Source organism: Gigantopelta aegis, chromosome 3 (genome assembly GCF_016097555.1).
Source record: "Gigantopelta aegis isolate Gae_Host chromosome 3, Gae_host_genome, whole genome shotgun sequence".
NCBI classification, from domain to species: Eukaryota; Metazoa; Mollusca; class Gastropoda; order Neomphalida; family Peltospiridae; genus Gigantopelta; species Gigantopelta aegis.
In genome coordinates, this window is record NC_054701.1 from 84647533 (window position 1) to 84668398 (window position 20866).

Here is a 20866-nt window from a genome sequence, read left to right on the forward strand (position 1 = left end):
CTGTCCTTACCTTACATGCACGTAGCATACAGAAGAATTTAGGCCATCCCATTGGCTTTTGGGATGTTCGGACCAGGCTACTAGCAATAGCGGGTGGGAAGTGCACTTGTTTGAGGACAGATAATGTTGAAAAGAAATTATATTTATAATTCTTAAACACCTGTTTACGATAAACATGCTTAAAAAGTTCAACCAATAATCTTTGTCTTATTAAATGCTGTTCAGTGACCAAGGGCATATGCAAATTAATTGTACGGAGTGTGGGTAAAATTTTTTTATGTTGTAACATTAACTTATTTTCAATTTGTGGATACAGCAATTTAAAAAAAAACCCATGAAGTGCACACCTCTCTAGCCCATCCGGGTTTCATCCTGTCTATTGTGGCTACAACATTTAGTCAGTGGCTAATAAAATATTCTTTAAATTAGCCACATTTCAATAATTTTCTAGAAGATACTATCATATATCTAAAAATTTGCTAAACCAAAATATGTTCCAGTGTGAGCCTGCAAGTCTTCACGACAAGATATAAAACAATTTACAATACAGGTCTGCACCAGAGGTGGGGAAAAGCCCTTTTCTCCCGGTCTGGGACTGATTCTCGATCTCTGAGACCGAAATTATTTTTTTAAAACGTGTGTTTGCCGGTCCCACTTTTGTCATTCTTGTCGGTCCGAAGCACCTGTCCATTTCTATTATTGGAACAAATTCTCATCCGTCAAGTGGACCGACCTGCCCAGACATCGGTATCTCATGCATGATTTAAAATAATAAATAAATAGTGGTCAATATGGCTGGTGTTTCAGACGTCTGTGATTTTAAAGTCTGCCTAAGTATATATCGTCTGTCGCTGAAGTCGGACCTACAGTAGTGTCAATCCACAGCCACTAGGCTAGACATTAATTTTGTCAAAGTTGCAGAGCCGGTCAAGCGATTAAAGAGATGTTAACAATAACACCATTCTTGGCGAAAGAGCCATCAAGGTATTACACTCCAATTAAAACAAGGACCCAGAGTTTGCAACTGGTTACAATCAACACCTGTCAACACCTATGTACGGAGCTTTGTCGGGTCGAGTGTCCTAGTCCGAAACAAGACACTTTTGTGCAATACAAACTGCTTGAAATAACATAAAATATACTGAAATAATCTATAAATGTATTTATTGTTGACTGTTCAATGTAGTCTATCCAATAATTATAAAAGGATTTTAAAATTAACAAAAGGTTTCCACTTTTTTGTTAACAAGTGGGAGTAAGTAGAACAGCTACATGTACTGGTTATCTCAAGAGCCAATAGAGGTCAAATTTCGTCCAATCAGTGATGACGTTATTAATCTCTTTGTCTAAACATGTGCTGGCTCAGGCTGTCAAACGCTTCAACGGTGCGATCTTTTATTAATTTTCAGGACACAGTACTGAATACTGGTACTTTTTATACATATATGGGATTTAAATTCATAACTTTTATTCCTTCTTTATATTATTTATTCCATTATGTAAAATATATATACAATTGGGGGGGTTCACTGATGTGATAATTTTTTTTTTTATTCCTTTCTTTTTTCCACTCGCACCCTCCCCCCCCCATCCGTTAATGATGACATCAAGTGGGACCGATTGACAATTTTATTTTTCCCCACCCCTGGTCTGCACATATTTTCAATCCAGTTCACCACTCGTAAACATAGCACAAATTCAGTGTGTGAATCCATTAATTTGACATAGTGATGGTGACTTCCCTGCACCCTCCCATCATCTTTGAGTGTTTACCAACTACCATAACACAATCAACTCTTCTCCTCCTCCTCATCTTCTCATCAACTCCACACCACTTGTTAGACTTGGCTCCGACAGCTCAGACTCACCACTCCTATGAAGTCGAGGGTCTGACCCATGTGTTCCAGGGGTAGATCTGCCAGCAGGGGAGTTCCTGCCCCCCTGAGGGTCGTAACCCCTTCGAACGAGATGAGAGTATGTGGGAGGGTCTCGGGATGTCATTTTGGGAGAAGGTGGTTTCCTTTGTTCCCGTTGGACCGGTGCTCCAGGATTGACTGGCTGGAACTGGTTCGGACCGACCGGGACTGGGTAGATGACATACTGGGGAGCTGGTGCTCTCATCATCATGTTCGGTGGCATCTGGACTGGTGGGAGTCTGCCCTGGGGAAGAAACATCTGAGGCTGTCCAGTGAGCTGGGCGTTTTGAGCAGGTGGACCAGGGACGCTGGTTCTAGGAGCAGCCTGTTGATTTCCTGTTTGCGGCTCTTCATCCTCTTCCTCCGATTCTGCCTCACTTTCTTCAGTTTCTGCTTCTTCTTCCTCTTCTGAAAGTGAGTAAGAAAAGTAAATATTAATAATATGATAGTTAAGTGAGTGAAATAAAGTAAATATCAATAATATTTTCATAGTAAATTAAGTAAAAATAGTAAATATTAATAAAATTATCAGAGGAAAACAAACTACTGAAATAGAAAAGAAACATGAAGATTACTTTAGTTTTCTTTAATTCCAAGTGGCTTTTATGGCTATTAAAATTATCAATCTTTTGTGCACATTTTAGGCCCATTTTAACACACTATTTACCAAAATAACTGTATCACTATTTGTGTTTAACAAATAGTTAGTTTGACACTTGGTCTGAGGTGAACAAGGAAATTTTGAGGTGTCACCGAGTCAACATTCCTTTCCTCAGTTGCCTGCCCAGGACAGAGGTTAATGTGTTAGTGTGGGAAAGGAAATTGGTGCTCTCACCAAGGCTAATCATTTTACTAATTATAGCAGGACAACATACTAGTCCAAGGATTTAACACTAGTTAAACACAAGGGCAATAACCCACCAAGTTAACATGGAAGATATAATTTTGAATGCAATACACAGAGGATATTTCATGTCTTTTGTCAAATATGATTTATATCTCATCAAGTTTGCAATCATATCTCGCGACGAGTGTGATATGATTGCAAACTTCACGAGAAGAGATATAAATTATATTTGACAAACAATATTAAATTTTCTATTTATTATATAACTTTTGGCAATTTATCTTTATTTTAAAAATGCCAGCAGCAAAATAGTTACGGTTTTCTTACAGTGAAGATAACACTTTCTACAGTGACGATAACACATTTTAGAGTGAAATAGTGAAAATTTCACTCCAAAATGTGCTATCATCACTGATTGACTGATAACACTTTTATTTCACTGATATTTTAAGATATTTCACTAAATGTTATATAATAAAACATTTTATCCACTTCTCCTAAAACAGCAAAGGACATTTAGATGCATTTTATCATAGGCAGGACATTACATACCACAACTTTTGATGTACAAGTAGTGGGGCACTGGTTGGGACAGTAGGCCACTGGCCCTGACAGAGACCGGACTTGGGATGGATGTGCCTGAACCTTAAATGGGATATGGGCATGTTAATAGAGTTCTGAATATGAGTTGGGACAGTAGGTCACTGGCCCTGACAGAGACCAGACTGGGGATGGATGTGCCTGAACCTTAAATGGGATATGGGCATGTTAATAGAGTTCTGAATCTGGTTGGGACAGTAGGTCACTGGCCCTGACAGAGACCAGACTGGGGATGGATGTGCCTGAACCTTAAATGGGATATGGGCACGTTAATACACTTCTAAACCTGGTTGGAACAGGAAAACATGTAAGTTCATTGAGGACGATTGATCCTGCGACCAATCACACCTTAAGCAAGCTTTCTATCAACAGAGATGCCCCTGTCAATTTTAATGCAGTCATTTTTTATCAATCACACAGCTACCTTCAGATTCATCCTTCTGAGCCGCTGCCTCCTCTTCCTCTTCCTCATCAGCACTTCCAGCTTCTGCCCAGTGGTTCCTTCTCTGCGGTGGTTCATCATCATCATCATCCTCGTCGTCATCGTGGTTCTCCACCACCCACCTCCTGGGCGCGGTCTTCACGCGGGGGCAGATCACCTTCTCCTGGTACGAGTCCTGGGGGTGGTCGTCGTCAGCCTGGACAAACGAGTCATCACGTGGACGGTACTGGCGGTCACGGGCGGCTGGGTGATCTGAACGGTGGTCATATCCTGATCGTCTGTCGTGGTCGTCATACACAGGGCGCTTCCTCGGAAGTGTTTCTGCTGGAAAAACAATTGATAAATAAATAAATAAATGATGTTAATTTAGTTACTAAGATGAAAGCATAGTACCCTAGTGTTATTTTTAAATCAAATGGATGAATGGATGGACAGACAGATGGGTGGATTGGTGGAGTGATAACAAGATGGATGGATGGCAAAATGAATGGATGTACGGATGGGTAGATTGATGGATGGATGACAAGATGAATGGATGGATGAGTGGATGGTAAGATGGATGGATGCATGGATGGATGGATGGTAAGATGAATGGATGGACACATGGATGGATTGTTGGATGGATGACAAGATGGATGGGTGGATCGATGGATGATAAGATAGATGGATGGATAGATAGATGCATGGATGGACGAACAGATGGGTGGATTGGTGGATGGATGGATAGCAAGATGAATGGATGGAAGGATGGATGGTAAGATGGATGGACGGAGAGATGGATGGATGGATGAGTGGGTGGATGGATGAAGAGATGGATGGATGGCAAGATGGATGAATGGATAGATGGATGGATGGACTGATGGATGGATGGATGAGTGGGTGGATGGATGAAGAGATGGATGGATGGCAAGATGGATGAATAAATGAATGGATAGATGGATGGATGGACTGATGGATGGATGGATGAGTGGGTGGATGGATGAAGAGATGGATGGATGGCAAGATGGATGAATAAATGAATGGATAGATGGATGGATGGACTGATGGATGGATGGATGAGTGGGTGGATGGATGAAGAGATGGATGGATGGCAAGATGGATGAATAAATGAATGGATAGATGGATGAATGGACTGATGGATGGATGGATAAGATTTTGATGGATAGATGAACAGATGGATGGATGGATGTACGAGTGTGGGTGTATGGATGGATATACTACACTATATTGATTTTATTCACACAAAAATACCAAATAGCATTATTTCATGTTGTTAGTAATTAGCTATAAATACAATGAATACATGTAAATACTTTGGTAAATACGTGCTACACTGATCTTCAGCATCCTTAAAGCTACACTGATCTTCAGCATCCTTAAAGCTAACGAGCAAAAGTATTCCAGTAATTCCACAAATTAGTTATACAAATATCAAATTCAGTTTAATATTGAAATACTGGAAGTATAAATGAAATTAACACTACAGTACATGTACTTACACATATACAGCCAAACCTGTTAAGCAACCATAAAACGGAGTATCAAAAAGTGTCCTTTTAAAACAGGTGGCTGCTTTACACATGTCAGTTTATACTGTGCTAGATGATTTGGGAGTTTCAAAATGTGACCTCTTTATACAGGTAACTGTTAGAACAGGTTTGTGTATCTATTCATATACAATACCATCAACATTTTCATGAAAGTACAAATCATATGCTAGTAGTGTTTGGGGTTAATGCCAACATACGCTTTCAAAACAAACAAAAATGTTGATAAAAACATTCCTTAATAATCAATATTTCCTACATACACTTTTATGATAGAGGACAGGCATACCAAAAAAACATTATGGTTGGTACATGTGTATGCAAGCACTGATTATGTGAAATATAGTCTATGACAACGTTATCATAAGAGGTTCATAACTCATAAATTAGCCATGAATTGCACTTGAGCATGTGGAGTCAGCACTGCAAGAAATATTTATTGCCGTTTGTTACATGCCATAAACTGAAAACAATCAACAGCAGATCTATAGTTAGGGGAATATATACTACATGTATTATAAATTAATCTAGGAATTAATACAGTGGAACTTGCCTAAACCAGATCACCTTGAGACCCTAAAAAACATTCAGTTTAAAGAGTAATCCTTTTTACCAAGGATTTCATTCGTTCAAGCAAAAATCATACCAGAGTTATTTCCCTTGTCAGAGTTTTCCGAAGATTACCGAGCATAACTAATACATGTAAACCAATACCTTTTAATAGAGTTTTTAATCCCCTTACTGGATTCACCTTTCACAGATAAAGTTTTGTCGGGTAATGCCCACCAGTACAACTTGGTTTTGTCGCAATTAAACACGTTTTCTGGCTCAAAATTAGCTACAATATCAAGAATTCTCTGTTTATATTCATCTATCACCGTAACATCCACCCCGGAACACTCTCCACTAATTTTGAAACCTTTAATCGCATTTCGTGATTTCCAACTGTCTAGCCAACCATCTGAAGCCAGTCGCTAGTGACACCAATCTATTTACAAGACCAGTCTATACATGGACGCCATTGTGTTTGATTACACTCGCGTACACACAAGCCGGTTTGTCAAGGGTAATTAATTAAGGATTTTCATTTTAGGTGTATAAAATAAATCCGGTAGCCGGTATGGACTGGTTCTGGTTTATTCAGGGTTTTAATACATAGAAGACATAGAGAAAAAATCGGGACCAAAAAATCGGGCCGGTTTTAACAGGAATCCATTTTATTCAAGGATCGGTTTAGGCAAGTTCCACTGTACCATGGCATTTCTATAAATAACAAGGGGTGGGACTAGCCCAGTGGTAATGTGCTCACTTGATACACGGTCACTTTGGGATTGATCCCCATTGGTGGGCACATTGGGCTATTTCTCATTCTAGCCAGAGCACCAAGACTGGTATATCAAAGGCCAGGGTATGTGCTGTCTTGTCTGTGGGATGGTGCATATAAATTGTCCCATGCTACTAATGGAAAAATGTAGTGGGTTTCCTCTCTAAGACTATATGTAAAAATTACCAATTGTTTGACATCCAATAGCTGATGATGGTGTCGTTAAACAAAACAAACTTTCTACAAATAACAAGCATTTTGAGAGTACTGCTAAAGTCAAATATGTTCCATCCAGAGCCCAAGACATAAGGCTGGTAGGTACAGAGTTCGCAGTCCAGTACCGGCCTCGGTGATGTCGTGGTTAAGCCATCGGACATACGGCTGGTAGGTACAGGGTTCGCAGCCCAGTACCGGCCTCGGTGATGTCGTGGTTAAGCCATGGGACATAAGGCTGGTAGGTACAGGGTTCGCAGCCCAGTACCGGCCTCGGTGATGTCGTGGTTAAGCCAACGGACGTAAGGCTGGTAGGTACAGGGTTCGCAGCCCAGTACCGGCCTCGGTGATGTCGTGGTTAAGCCATCGGACATAAGGCTGGTAGATACAGGGTTTGCAGCCCAGTACCGGCCTCGGTGATGTCGTGGTTAAGCCATCAAACATAAGGCTGGTAGGTACAGGGTTCTCAGCCCAGTACCAGCCTCGGTGATGTCGTGGTTAAGCCATCGGACATAAGGCTGGTAGGTACAGGGTTTGCAGCCCAGTACCGGCCTCGGTGATATCGTGGTTAAGCCATCGGACATAAGGCTGGTAGGTACAGGGTTCACAGCCCAGTACCGGCCTCGGTGATGTCGTGGTTAAGCCATCGGACATAAGGCTGGTAGGTACAGGGTTCGCAGCTACCGGCCTCGGTGATGTCGTGGCAGTACCGGCCTCTGTGATGTCGTGGTTAAGCCATTGGACATAAGGCTGGTAGGTACAGGGTTCGCAGCCCAGTACCGGCCTCGGTGATGTCGTGGTTAAGCCAACGGACGTAAGGCTGGTAGGTACAGGGTTCGCAGCCCAGTACCGGCCTCGGTGATGTCGTGGTTAAGCCATCGGACATAAGGCTGGTAGATACAGGGTTTGCAGCCCAGTACCGGCCTCGGTGATGTCGTGGTTAAGCCATCAAACATAAGGCTGGTAGGTACAGGGTTCTCAGCCCAGTACCAGCCTCGGTGATGTCGTGGTTAAGCCATCGGACATAAGGCTGGTAGGTACAGGGTTTGCAGCCCAGTACCGGCCTCGGTGATGTCGTGGTTAAGCCATCGGACATAAGGCTGGTAGGTACAGGGTTCACAGCCCAGTACCGGCCTCGGTGATGTCGTGGTTAAGCCATCGGACATAAGGCTGGTAGGTACAGGGTTCGCAGCTCAGTACCGGCCTCTGTGATGTCGTGGTTAAGCCATCGGACATAAGGCTGGTAGGTACAGGGTTCGCAGCCCGGTACCGGCTCCCACCCAGAGTGAGTTTTAACGACTCATTGGGTAGGTGTAAGACCACTACACCCTCTTTGCTCTCACTAACAACTAATCCACTGTCCTGGACAGACAGCCCAAATAGCTGATGTGTGTCCCCAGGACAGCATGCTTGAACCTTAATTGGATATAAGCATGAAAATAAGTTGAAATGAAAACCCCAAACATACAGATAGCAGCTACATATAAGATTGACCACAAAAATGATGAATACATACTAAACGAATAAGTACTGGTATTATAACAAGTATTTATTAACCCAACAGGCACTCATAAGGTTCTGGAAAAATTAAGTAAACATTAAAATACAGAAACAAGCTTCCTGTAGAGAATGTTTACATTGGCACAACATCCTATATGGTACGGCCACTGGCAAGTAGTGATATAAATAGCAATGATGTAGAAAAGGTTCAACAGCCAGGGATGTAGATCTTCCTTAAATGAAATCTAAACTTAAGGATTATTTTTTAGAAAAAACATAAAGCTTGAAGATGTTGCATCTACAGGTTACTACATTTTGATATCATGTTTAATTGGTTTGGTTCAATAAAGGTGTAATAAGATCGCTGAAACTCGCCTGTTACACCGTTAACTAAACCTCATCAAATAAACACAAATTTCAAACTGTAGTAATTTCAGAGAGGGGCTGGAACAAAAACGCTTACTGCTCACCTTCTTTCTTCCCAAGTCGAACAAAGACTTTCTAATAGCATATCCTGAATTGGACAAAACCGGCCAATCACAGCAAAGCTGATGAAATCCAGCCAAGGGAACGTACTACACACGAATACTTTAGTTTTTTTTTTTTTTTTTTTTTTTTTTTTTTTTTTTTTTTTAAGACGAAATGGAAAAGCGCATTTACGCATAGCTTTCACATCCCTGTAATTCTATATGGATATTTATTCTCGGGGCCTAATTCAGTAAACTCTCACAACTTTGCAATCTCACAGTGCATTGCAAAAAGATTTGCAAGGGTTATGTGATGTTTAAGAGAGCTTAAGGGAACTTTGTAAATTAAGTCCCTGATTCTTTGTATACTTTCTCCACACCCTTAAGTATTTTAGTTTAGGTACAGTCCTGATTGTAGAAGCGTATAACCTACCATCTTCGAAAACACTGTCTTCATAACTTGGTGGTCTCCTCAGGTAATCTTCATTTGACACCGCCCTCCTGGAGTTCTGCGACGCCCACAGCCTTGTAGAGGAGTGATTGGCGGACTTCGGTTCCTCGGCCACGCCCATGTTGATGTACGCCAGCTTGTTGTGCTCCACCCACGGCTTGTCGTCGCCATGGTGCTTGCGGTAACACTTCACAGTGACGATGACAATGATGATTACCGTGATAACCAGCAGGCCCCCGACAATGCCAATGATGGCCTCTGTTGGAATCCGCTTCTCAAATCGTATATACTCATCACTTCCTCCACTGCCTGGAGCACCAGGGTCAGGGTCTCGACCAGCTATTTGGGTGAAAAGGAAAGGAATGTTTGTTTAAAATCATATATACTCGTCACTTCCTCCACCGCCTGGAGCACCAGTGTCCTGACCAGCAGTTTGGGTGAAAAGGAAAGGAATGTTTAATTTAAAATCATAATATATACTCGTCACTTCCTCCACTGCCTGGAGCACCAGGGTCTCGACCAACTGTTTGGGTGAAAAAGAAAGGAATGTTTGATTAAAACTGTACATACTCGTCATTTCCATCAGTACCTGGAGCACCAGGGTCAGGATCATGACTTGGGATTGGTGGGGTTTTATTTTTTTTCAAATAAACTTCAATGTCCAAAAACATTTTGATAATGTCCTGGTTTAATACATAATAAAGTGGTGAAGCGCTTGCCTGATTTGCAGTCTGTCTAGGATCGATCCACATCATTGGGTACATTGGGTTATTTCTAACTCCAGCCAGTGTAACTAAGGCTGTGGTATGTGCTATCCTGTCTGATTAAATAATAATGTCCAACATGTTGTAAGAGAAATATTTTACAAATAGCAAGAAATCAAACCCATGTGCATGTTACTTCATCAATAATGTTCATACAAATTTAGACTGTTTTTTTAAATTTCTTTTCAATACTGTGATAACAACTTAAATATGAATACCAGTCAACAAAATACACTTGACATGTACAATTGTTATTCTACTAAGTTCCAGCATTCACAGAATCAAGATCAAAAGCACATGTGAATTTTGACAGCTGTGTTTAGAAAGACGGGTCGCGACTGGACTGCAGACGAGAAAGGGAAGGAAAGAGTTAAATACTCACTAAACAGGGGGGTGACAATTAGCTCCATGTCATACTGGGTTTCAGAGGTTTGGACGTCTCTTCTCTTCAAGACAAACGTCACCCGGTTGCCCGTGGTTAACAGGGTAACTCTGTTCTTGCCTGTGTTACAGTCATATGAATCCTGAAACAGTAAAAAAAAAATCAACACTTAATATTCTCAAACACATATTAAGTAAATTCATCATCTCTATCCATCAATCATCCATTCCTAGAAATTGGAGAAAACTTGACGTGTTTTCTCTTTTATAGATACATTACCTGTCCTCAAACAAGTGCACTCCCCCCACCTCCCTCCCTATGGCTAGTAGTCTGGTCCGAACATCCCAAAAGCCAATGAGATAGCATAAATTCTTCTAATGTATGCTCCCTCTAGTTCCGGTCACATGACTGTAACTTCCTTCTTAATTCCTACGATGTTTGGTTAAGTATCTATTTTAGTTGAAATTTTCTTGAAATATTCATTAAAACTTGTTGCTTAAGATGTGTTCCCATTATGCGATTAGTCTCTTATTTAAAACAACTTGACCGGCACCAAATAGTCAGTTACTGAAACACTGACAGAAGTTTATTGGCTGAATAAGCAAATTATCTACCCTGACTGAAGAGTGCAAAGACGAAGATGGAACTAGTAAGGGTAATTGATCATATGACCCATCACAGCCCAGCCAAGCATTCTACCACTGAGCTACATCACTAACGGCCCTGTGCTGTAAAAAAAAAAGTATATACCCAGTATGGTACTTTACTATTGCTAGGGATATACTAAATATATGTCATGATAAACAATTTATGCACATGTTAAATTTGTGCAACATGTGATCAATGAGACTATGCAGTTTGGATGTTTCATTACATCACTATAGTAAAGTTTGTTTTGTTTAACCATACCACTAAAGCACATTGATTTATTAATCATCAGCTACTGGATGTCAAACATTTGGTAATTTCGACATGTAGTCTTCGAGAGGAAACCTGCTACATTTTTCCATTAGTAACAAGGGATCTTTTATATGCACCATCCCACATACAAGATAGCACATACCACAGCCTTTGATATACCAGTCATGGTGCACTGGATGGAGCGAGAAATAGCCCAATGGGCCCACCAACAGGAATTGATCCCAGACGAACTGCGCATCAAGCGAGCGCTGTACCGCTGGGCTACGTCCTGCACCTATCACCATAGTAATGTGTGACAAGAATTAGATCTCCATTATCCATCAAACACAATAAATGCTTGACAAGAATTAGATCTCCATTATCCATCAAACACAATAAATGCTTGACATCTGTTTCAAAGTTGAGTAGTATATATATATATACATAAAATCTATAATACATGTTTTTTTATTAATATAAGTTAAAAGTTTGTTTTCTTTAACAACACCAATAGAGGACATTGATTTATTAATCATCGGCTATTCGATGTTAGAGAGGAAATCTGACATTTTTCCATTAATAGCAAGGAATTTTTATATACACCATCCCACAGGTAGGACAGCACATACCACGGCCTTTGATATACCAATCATGATGCACTGGTTGGAATGAGAAATAACCCAATATGCTCACCAACATTTTATAATAACAACAACATTCATGACAACAACTACAAGTCAAAGTTGAACCTACAATGATAAGCTGTTCTCTCCCGCCATCATAGATGGTCAGTGACACATCGCAGTCGTAGATCTTGAGTTTGGTTACTTCGATCTGCAGTACGGTCTTGGCGGCTATCACATCAATCTCGGACTTGAGACTCAAGTAGCAGGCAGTCATCGGAGCCGAGGACTCACGCCCTCCCGTCCCATAGATGTAGGCACGACGTTTTGACAAGTCGTACATCTGTCCCTTACAGTTCACCCGGCTGTCCAAATAGACTGAAATTGACAAAAAGGGAAAGGAATATATTATGTTTAATGACACAGGTCTCAGCATGTAATTAAACTGTGGTGGTTACATTGACAAGAGAGTTAGAGAGAGATAGACACAGACAGACATACAGACAGACAAACAGAGAGAGAGAAAGGGTGAGAGACACACACAGACAGAAAGACAAACAGAGAGAGTCTATAGCTGCCTTGACACACTTTAAACTAGTTTAACAACACTGATATATATACTAAACTAGTTTAAAATGCAAGTGTGAATGTTATGTTTCATTATACTGGTATAGCGAAACTGGAGTTGCTAAAACACTTTGATATGTGGTTTAGTGAAACTAGTATAACTAAAACTGTTTACATTTAAGTGTGAACGCAAATTGTTTTAGGTAAACTGGTATAAGGTAGAAGTGACAGTGACTTTAAAGTCACAATAAGCAGTAAGAGCATTAGCAATGGCCTACTATACTTGTGGTCCATTGTCGTTTTGAAGGAAGGAAATGTTTTATTTAACGACGCACTCAACACATTTTATTAATGGTTATATGGCATCAGACATATGGTTACGGCCCACACATTGAGAGAGGAACCCTGCTGTCACCACTTCATGGGCTACTCTTTTTGATTAGCAGCAAGAAATCTTTTATATGCACCATCCCACAGACAAGATAGCACATACCACGGCCTTTGATGTACCAGTCGTGGTGCACTGGCTGGAGCGAGAAATTTGTCATTTTGATGTCTGCACAAGTGTGGATAACTACACCGGTATAGGTTAAAAGTTAAAGTTTGTTTTGTTTAACACCACCACTAGAGCACATTGATTTACTAATCATCGGCAATTGGATGTCAACCATTTGGTAATTTATAGTCTTCATGGGCGGATCCAGGAAATATTTTTAGGGGGGGACCAAAAAAGAAGGGCACATTGACTCGTCAAAAGGACACCTTACTACAAGTTTTGATATTTACAATTAATATGAATTCCTACAGTTCTACGTCATAATATACTAGCAATAATGAAGTAAATTGGCGTCACTCGCGTTAGAACCTCAATGGGGCCCCATTGAGACTCAATAACACAGACACATATCTGCAAGCTTGCACATGTACACGAAAATCTTGATTTCATTTATCTACAAATGCTACAAACAAAAAGGGCACTTGGACATTTTGAGGGCACTTGAACAATTTTTGGGGGGGACGCGTCCCCCTGGTCCCCCCCCCCCTTGGATCCGCCCATGGTCTTAGAGAGGAAACACATTTGTGACAAGGGATCTTTTATATGCACCATACCAAAGACAGGATAGCACATACCACAGCCTTTAATAAACCAGTCGTGGTGCACTGGCAACAATGAAAAATAGCCCATTTGGCCGGTATAGGTATTACACTGTGTGAAAGCTCATCATTTAAAACCAAAAGTGTGTTAGTTAAACCAGTTTAAGTTGTGTAAGTGTGAACACATCTGTTGGTACTAACAACTGAGGTTGTCTTCTTGGATCTGGCCTCCACAGCTCACCAATGTTGCCAGGAACACATAGACGCTGACGCCCATCACTGCTCGACAATGCAGGATTGCCATGGCAACAAGAATCACCTACAGTCGTGTCATACTGAAAACAGACAGAAACAACGAATGATTGATTGATTGATTACGAGAGTTGTTGGATGGATGGATGGATGGATGACTGGCTGGCTGGCTGGGGTGTTAGATGGAATGGTGAGTAGGTAGAAGGATGGGCAGATAAATGGATGGATAAATGGATGGATGGATGTGTAGAAGGATGAATGGATGCATGGGTAGTTAGATGGATTGGTGAGTGGGCAGAGGGATGGGTAGATAAATGGATGGATGGATGGATGGATGGATGGACAGATGAATGAATGAATGGATGGATGTGTAGAAGGATGAATGGATGCATGGGTGGTTAGATGGATTGGTGAGTGGGCAGAGGGATGGGTAAATAAATAGATGGATGGGTAGACAGATGAATGAATGGATGAATGAATGGATGCATGGATGGATGGATGACCGGATGGAATGGTGAGTGGGTAGGATGGGTAGATAAATAGATGGATGGATGGATGGGTAGAAGGATGCAAGGATGCATCAATGGATGGATGGAAGGATGGGTAGAAGGATGAATGGATGGATGCATAGATGGATGGATGGATGAATGGGTTGGGATTTGGATGGATGGTTGAATGGTTGAATGGATTGGATGGATGGATGGATGGATGGATGGATGGATGGATTGGATTTGGATGGGTGAATCAACATCCAAAGAAATGAATGAATGCATGAGGGGGCAGTTTGGCAGTAAGAGTATTACTGTAAGCACAAATATTTATCACATATATGCAGTAGACTGTATACATAATGAGTATGTATATGAAAGCATATGCTGTACAGTGATAATTAAAATACAAAAACAAATCTATCATAATGTTGTTCCATGAAAGAATTGTAGCTAAGGTTAATTGTAGTGACTTAAGGTAAGTTTTACAACTGGCACCATAAACTTTACAGCCATTCCACAAAGCAACATTGCAGTAGTTGTAAGTGCCCCTTTAATAATTAAAATCTTCTTTGCAAAGAAGTACAAATTAATTAAATAATAAATTGATTACCAACTTTTTGGAATATCTTGGATGTATTTATTGTTATCGGACATCCATGGAGTAATGTTGTCAGTTTATTTGCTTAGCAATAATTGCCGAATGCATAAGACATGACAGTTATCTCCTGTATTTTCGTGTGAAGGTTGTATGGCCTAGACTTTTTTCATTGAACGCAGAGTTTCATAAAGGGTATTTGGTATATATTAGAACCATATTTTTTACACAAAAATTTAGTACCCCTCTTAGAACATGATCAAATCATCATCTAACTGCCATTTGACATCTATGTTACTGGCTTACAACTGCCGTGTACCAAATATAAATTTTCTGTAGTAATCTATGCTGCGTAGTGGAATGGGCTGGCAATTGTAGAAAGAAGTTAAGGTCGCAATGGTAGGTATTTACAACAATAGTAGTCCTAAGATCACTTCATGGAACGGGGTCCAGTATTCACATTACACCCGTATGTATAATGTGGTTCATCTTGATGGACTAAACCTATGTCAGGCTATGAGAAGCATTACCCCTGACAGGGTAGATGTATACTGCATAAGTCATAGCCATTGGGAAAGAAGAAATGTTTTATTTAAGTTAATAATTTAACAATGCTTTCAACACATATTGGGGCGGGATTTAGCTCAGTCCGTTGAGTGCTCGCTTGAGGTGCTTGCTTTGCAGGATCTATCACCTCTGTGGATCCATTCACCTAAATGTTTTCTCGTTCCAACCAGTGCACCACAACTTGACAAAGGCTGTGGTATGTGCTTTCCTGTCTGTGGGAAAGTGTATATTGCTGCATTAGGGTCATTCTGTGTCAAATCACCAAAAAACCCAGATATTTTAAACCCGACCATCTCAGATTTTTTTATAAAACTTGGTATACTTGTTGATTGGGATCCCACAGCACCAAATTCAAAATTTTAGGCCAAATCGGACCAGTGGTGTGGGAGATATGGCCCCCCAAATTTTGAGATTTTCGGCCAAAATGGGCGTGACCGCCAACCTTTGAACCCTCATATCTCAGGAACTACTGGGCCAATCTTCATAAAATTGGTATTGTTGGAAAGGTAATTTGACAAGGATTCCAAATCTGTCATTATTGTTCAGATTGGAGAATGTTGGGGGGTACACTGACCATTTGACCTTTGTCACCAGTTCAGCAGTCACAGAATCATTCGGTCACCCACTTCCCACATAGACTTGCAATTCTAGCATCATCCTTTTTACTCAGAGAGTACATCCATCGAGAAGATGCAATAGAAGGTGTAGCAATGACACAGAAGATGTCCCCTTCACTAATCCAACAAGTGTCTTCTTCATTTGGCCAGTGAAATAACTTAGAAGGTCCGCGAGGGTGCATGAAACGAATGAAGAAGTCTCCATGCTCTTCTGAAATGTCCTCAACTAGCTCAACCAATGCCTCATTGTCATACAGACAACAAACATAGTTTTGCTTCTTGGCTTCAATGGGAGGCTCCTCTGGTAACTCTGTCATATCATCCTCAGAATCCTGGTCAGATACTAGTTCTGGTGGGTCACTCTGCAGGCTCAGCTTGTAGGCATGCATCTTTGACTTAGACACTGGAACTAACCGGTGAAATTGCTGTGTTCCATTGACCGTTTTAGCCACTTGAAACCTCCCTTGTAGTTCCAACTCATGCTATGCTATGTGTTCTGGTGTGATGTTAAAAAAGTGAATACCTGGAATACTCTTGATGCAGAAGTCAATGATAGCCGCACTGGTCAGGATTGGGTCTGTGTAGGGACGCTGCAAACTGGCCTTTGTCAGCAACCTCTTTACCATCCCCCCAATTCCATCACAGGCACAGGTTAACAAAATTGTTCTTATTTTTATATTGTCCAGCACAGCCGTCAGTGAAATAATGAATCTTTTTTCACATGAGGAAACTCAGTCTGAAGGTATGGAATAACAACACTCAAGAAAACATACACAGTTAAAGTTGAGTGCTCCCTAGTGTCACTCACTATACAAATGTTACAGTGTTCGAGGGTTCCATCAGCCAATCTGCAGTATGCCATAAAAGGATGTACGGTAGCCTGTTTATTTTCCCAGTGGAAACTCTGAATCTCATCCTGAACAACGTATGAGAAATTTTCCACAAAATCAGAACCTTGCAGGATTACATCGTTCAGAGGTCACTTTTTCAACATCACACCAGAACACATAGCAAAGCATGAGTTGGAACTACAAGGGAGGTTTCAAGTGGCTAAAACGGTCAAGGGAACACAACAATTTCACTGGTTAGTTCCAGTGTCTAAGTCAAAGATGCATGCCTACAAGCTGAGCCTGCAGAGTGACCCACCAGAACTTTGAGGGTGATATGACAGAGTTACCAGAGCAGCCTCCCATTGAAGCCAAGAAGCAAAACTATGTTTGTTGTCTGTATGACAATGAGGCATGGGTTGGGCTAGTTGAGGACATTTCAGAAGAGCATTCTGCACGGAGACTTCTTCATTCGTTTCATGCACCCTCGCGGACCTTCTAAGTTATTTCACTGGCCAAACGAAGAAGACACTTGTTGGATTAGTGAAGGGGACATCTTTCTTGTCAAATTACCTTTCCAACAATACCAATTTTATGAAGATTGGCCCTCGTATCCTGAGATATGAGGGTTCACAGGTTGGTGGCCACGCCCATTTTGGCCGAAAATCTCAAAATTTGGGGGGCCATATCTCCCACACCACTGGTCCGATTGGCCTAAAATTTTGAATTTGGTGCTGTGGGATCCCAATCAACAAGTATACCAAGTTTCATAAAAATCTGAGACGGTCGGGTTTAACCCATTGGGTGATTTGACACAGAATGACCCATTATAAAAAAAATGTAGCAGGTTTCCTCTGATGACTATGAGTCAGAATTACCAAATGTTTGACATCCAATAGCCAGTGATTAATTAATCAATGTGCTCCAGTGGTGTTGTTAAACAGAACAAACTTCAACACATTTTATTTAAAGTTATATGGCATCAGACATGTGGTTAATGACAAGATCAAGATAATGAGGAGAAACTTGCTGCCACCACTCCATGGGCTACTCTTTTCATTAATTAGCAGCAAGGGATCTTTTATATGCACCATCCCACAGCAAGGCCTATAGTAGGCCTACATATCATGGCTTTTGTTAGATCAGTTGTTGAGTGCTGGTTGGAACAATTAAACAGTCTTATGTGGTTTACATATAAACATCAGGGTGTTTGACAATCTAATTAAAATTGGCTCCACTGTTATATGTGGATCTAACAGCAGTCCGTTGGAGCTCATGTCCAGTTGACCTTTCATTCGACCAATCAAAACCTTACTTGCAAAATCATGCCAGTGATTTGAAAAGAATTTGAAAACATTCGGGATTATGCTGAAGATATACAAAATGATTTGGGTGAATTACGAAGTATGCCAGAAACTAATTTCAATATAAAATTTTATATAAAATTTGTTTCAAGACGGAAAAAAAATGTGATGGTATAGCCATAAAAATCTGTTTATACTAGTATACAATCAAGAGTTTATTTCTGCACTTTTCCGTTTTTTCAATGTTGAAATAGACCAACAAGTTCGCCTATTGCATAAATAGTCTCACCTGATATTTTCAGAATTTGTATGCTCCCGAATAACGCTATAAAAGGTGAAGTGTAATTGGTCGATATTTAAATTGTTATTTATAGATGAAATGTCACTTGGACATGGGAGTCCACGCAATGCTGTTACTGGTGAGACCAGTTGAGCTAATTTTAATCAGATTGGGTGTTTGAATGATATGTTCTGTGGTATAATATCTGCCCGGTCCCCTCCATTATTATTTTTAGTTAGGTTAGGGGTTAGGGTTAGGGTTAGGGTTAGGGTTGGGGTTGGGGTTGGGTTGGGGTTAAGGTTGGGGTTAAGGTTGGGGTTAAGGTTAGGGTTAAGGTTAGGGGAGGGGGGACCGGGCGGATATTTTTCCATGTTCTGTCCTGGAGAGGCAGTCCAGTATGCTGGACTGTGTCCCCAGGACAGTGTGCCTGCACCATAATTTGATATACTATAGATACATCAAATATGTGTAAGTAAAATTTAAATGAATGATGTACCCACATTTAAGGTGTGTGAAAAGTTGCGCACACCTAACACTAAAATGCGTCGCGGGGTTGATCGGTTTGAACTTCCATCAACGAACCTTTTTAAAAACATAACAAGAACAAATTGGTTACGATGTGCCATAAAAAAAAATTCTTATTAGTCATCACTGTCATGTAGGCTACTAAGTAACTATAAGTAACGCCACTTAAATGATCCGGACTTGGTCTAAGTTAATGTAAAGCGCACATTAAGTGAAGAACCATACACTTTGTACGTCCGAGTCGGACTAATCCTGAACTCCGTGACCAGGAGTATATACCAGGCGACAGTTTTAAATCATTATTTGACAATGCACGGACTGTGACGGAGAATTTCAATTGTACTGGACCCCAAATATTAATCTAATTTAATGAAAATCGTTTAGCGACAATCGTGCAAAACAAATTTACCAAACATCTGAACTGATCTTCTCAACGTAAACAGAGATTTGCAACACGGATATATTCACTCGACAAATCAAATTGAATCGGCCATTTTGTTTCCATAAATAGTTTGCTCAGGTAATCGTCGCAGGTGTTACCGATCGATAAGTTTTTACCTGTGGAGTATGCTGACTGGAGTTACATCCCTTGACTTTAATAACATCTCTTTTTAACACTCATAAATAACTAAATAACTGAAAAAAATCATAATAAATAACGGGGACATGGGGGTTCCCTTTACTCTTGAGTTCTATTTTTTCAATCATACATTTAATTTGATATTGGTGTAAAATAAAATAAAAATCATGGTTTATATTTATTAAATTATTATTTGGATATGCATTTTCCATTCTTTACTTTACAAAAAAATCCAGATAACTAAAAAGAAATATGATTTTTTGTTTTGACATGATGTGCTTCCAAAAATAATCCACATACTCTGTGAATGGGTGATGGACGGAAATACGGATGGATGGATGGACGTTTCAGGTCACGCCAGCAGAAAGGGAAATAGGATATTCGGTTTAAACTATGATCAATCTACACCTAAAACAACCTAAACTACATAAGATTCCTTTGATATACCAGTCGTGGTGCACTGGCTGGAGCGAAAAAGGGGCTCACCGACGGGGATCGATCCCAGACCGACCTCGCATCAAGAGATCACAAATATGATCAGTACTTACAGAACGTATTCTGAAACGTTTAATAGAAAAACAAGTTTGTTTTGTTTAACGACATCATTAGAGTACACTGATTTATTAATCATCGGCTATTGGATGTTAAACATATGGTAATTTTGACACAGTTATAGAGAGGAAACCCGCTACATTTTTCCATTAGCAAGGGATCTTTTATATGCACCATCCCATAGACAGGAAAAACGTTGAACAGATACTGACGATCATATATATGCTGTATTCGTCACTCACATGAACTTACAATTAGCATCCTCGAGAATGTTATAAAACGTTGTTTGATGTCTAGAAACGAAATGTAACTCGATGGTATGTGCTGTCTTTCACCGAGAAATGCATATTAAAGACGAACCTTTCTTGCCATTTGAAATGAGAAACCTATGCAGTCATAGCGAGTTTCTTCTCTACTATTTTGTAGGACGTGTTAAAGTTACAATGAGTCTTATAGCCTACTATCTGTTAGCCTTAATAATAAAACAAAGAGTCAATTATAACGAAACCCCCCAAAAAACCCAAAATACAACTCACAAACCCCCCAATAAATAATTTAAACAGCAATAAATAAATAAATAAATAAATAAATAAATAAATACATAAATACATACATACATACATACATACATACATACA

General features: G+C 40.2%; 1 protein-coding gene across 2 annotated transcripts; it reads right to left on the bottom strand.

The window, feature by feature from the left end:
• Positions 1-1616: 1616 nt before the first annotated feature.
• Positions 1617-19641, bottom strand: LOC121366381. 2 transcript variants are annotated; one of them, XM_041490859.1, is made up of 7 exons: positions 19506-19641; positions 13840-13973; positions 12107-12354; positions 10454-10595; positions 9290-9646; positions 3788-4126; positions 1617-2324 (listed from the first exon to the last, which is right to left on the bottom strand). In XM_041490859.1, the coding sequence occupies exons 2-7, from the start codon at positions 13940-13942 to the stop codon at positions 1810-1812; spliced, it is 1704 nt and encodes a 567-aa protein (XP_041346793.1). In that variant the 5' UTR covers positions 13943-13973; positions 19506-19641; the 3' UTR covers positions 1617-1809. The 2 variants fall into 2 exon arrangements, with proteins under 2 accessions (XP_041346793.1, XP_041346787.1); XM_041490853.1 differs by having other exon boundaries at positions 3788-4129.
• Between the last annotated feature and the right edge of the window lie 1225 nt (positions 19642-20866).

Coding starts and splice junctions, on each gene's coding strand:
- LOC121366381 (XM_041490853.1), bottom strand. CDS start 13,942: ATGGCAATCCTGCATTGTCGAGCAGTGATGGGCGTCAGCGTCTATGTG. Junction 4,130..9,289: donor AGACAGTGTTTTCGAAGATG/GTAGGTTATACG, acceptor TTGTTTTTCCAG/CAGAAACACTTCCGAGGAAG. Junction 2,325..3,787: donor TCAGAAGGATGAATCTGAAG/GTAGCTGTGTGA, acceptor ACTCACTTTCAG/AAGAGGAAGAAGAAGCAGAA.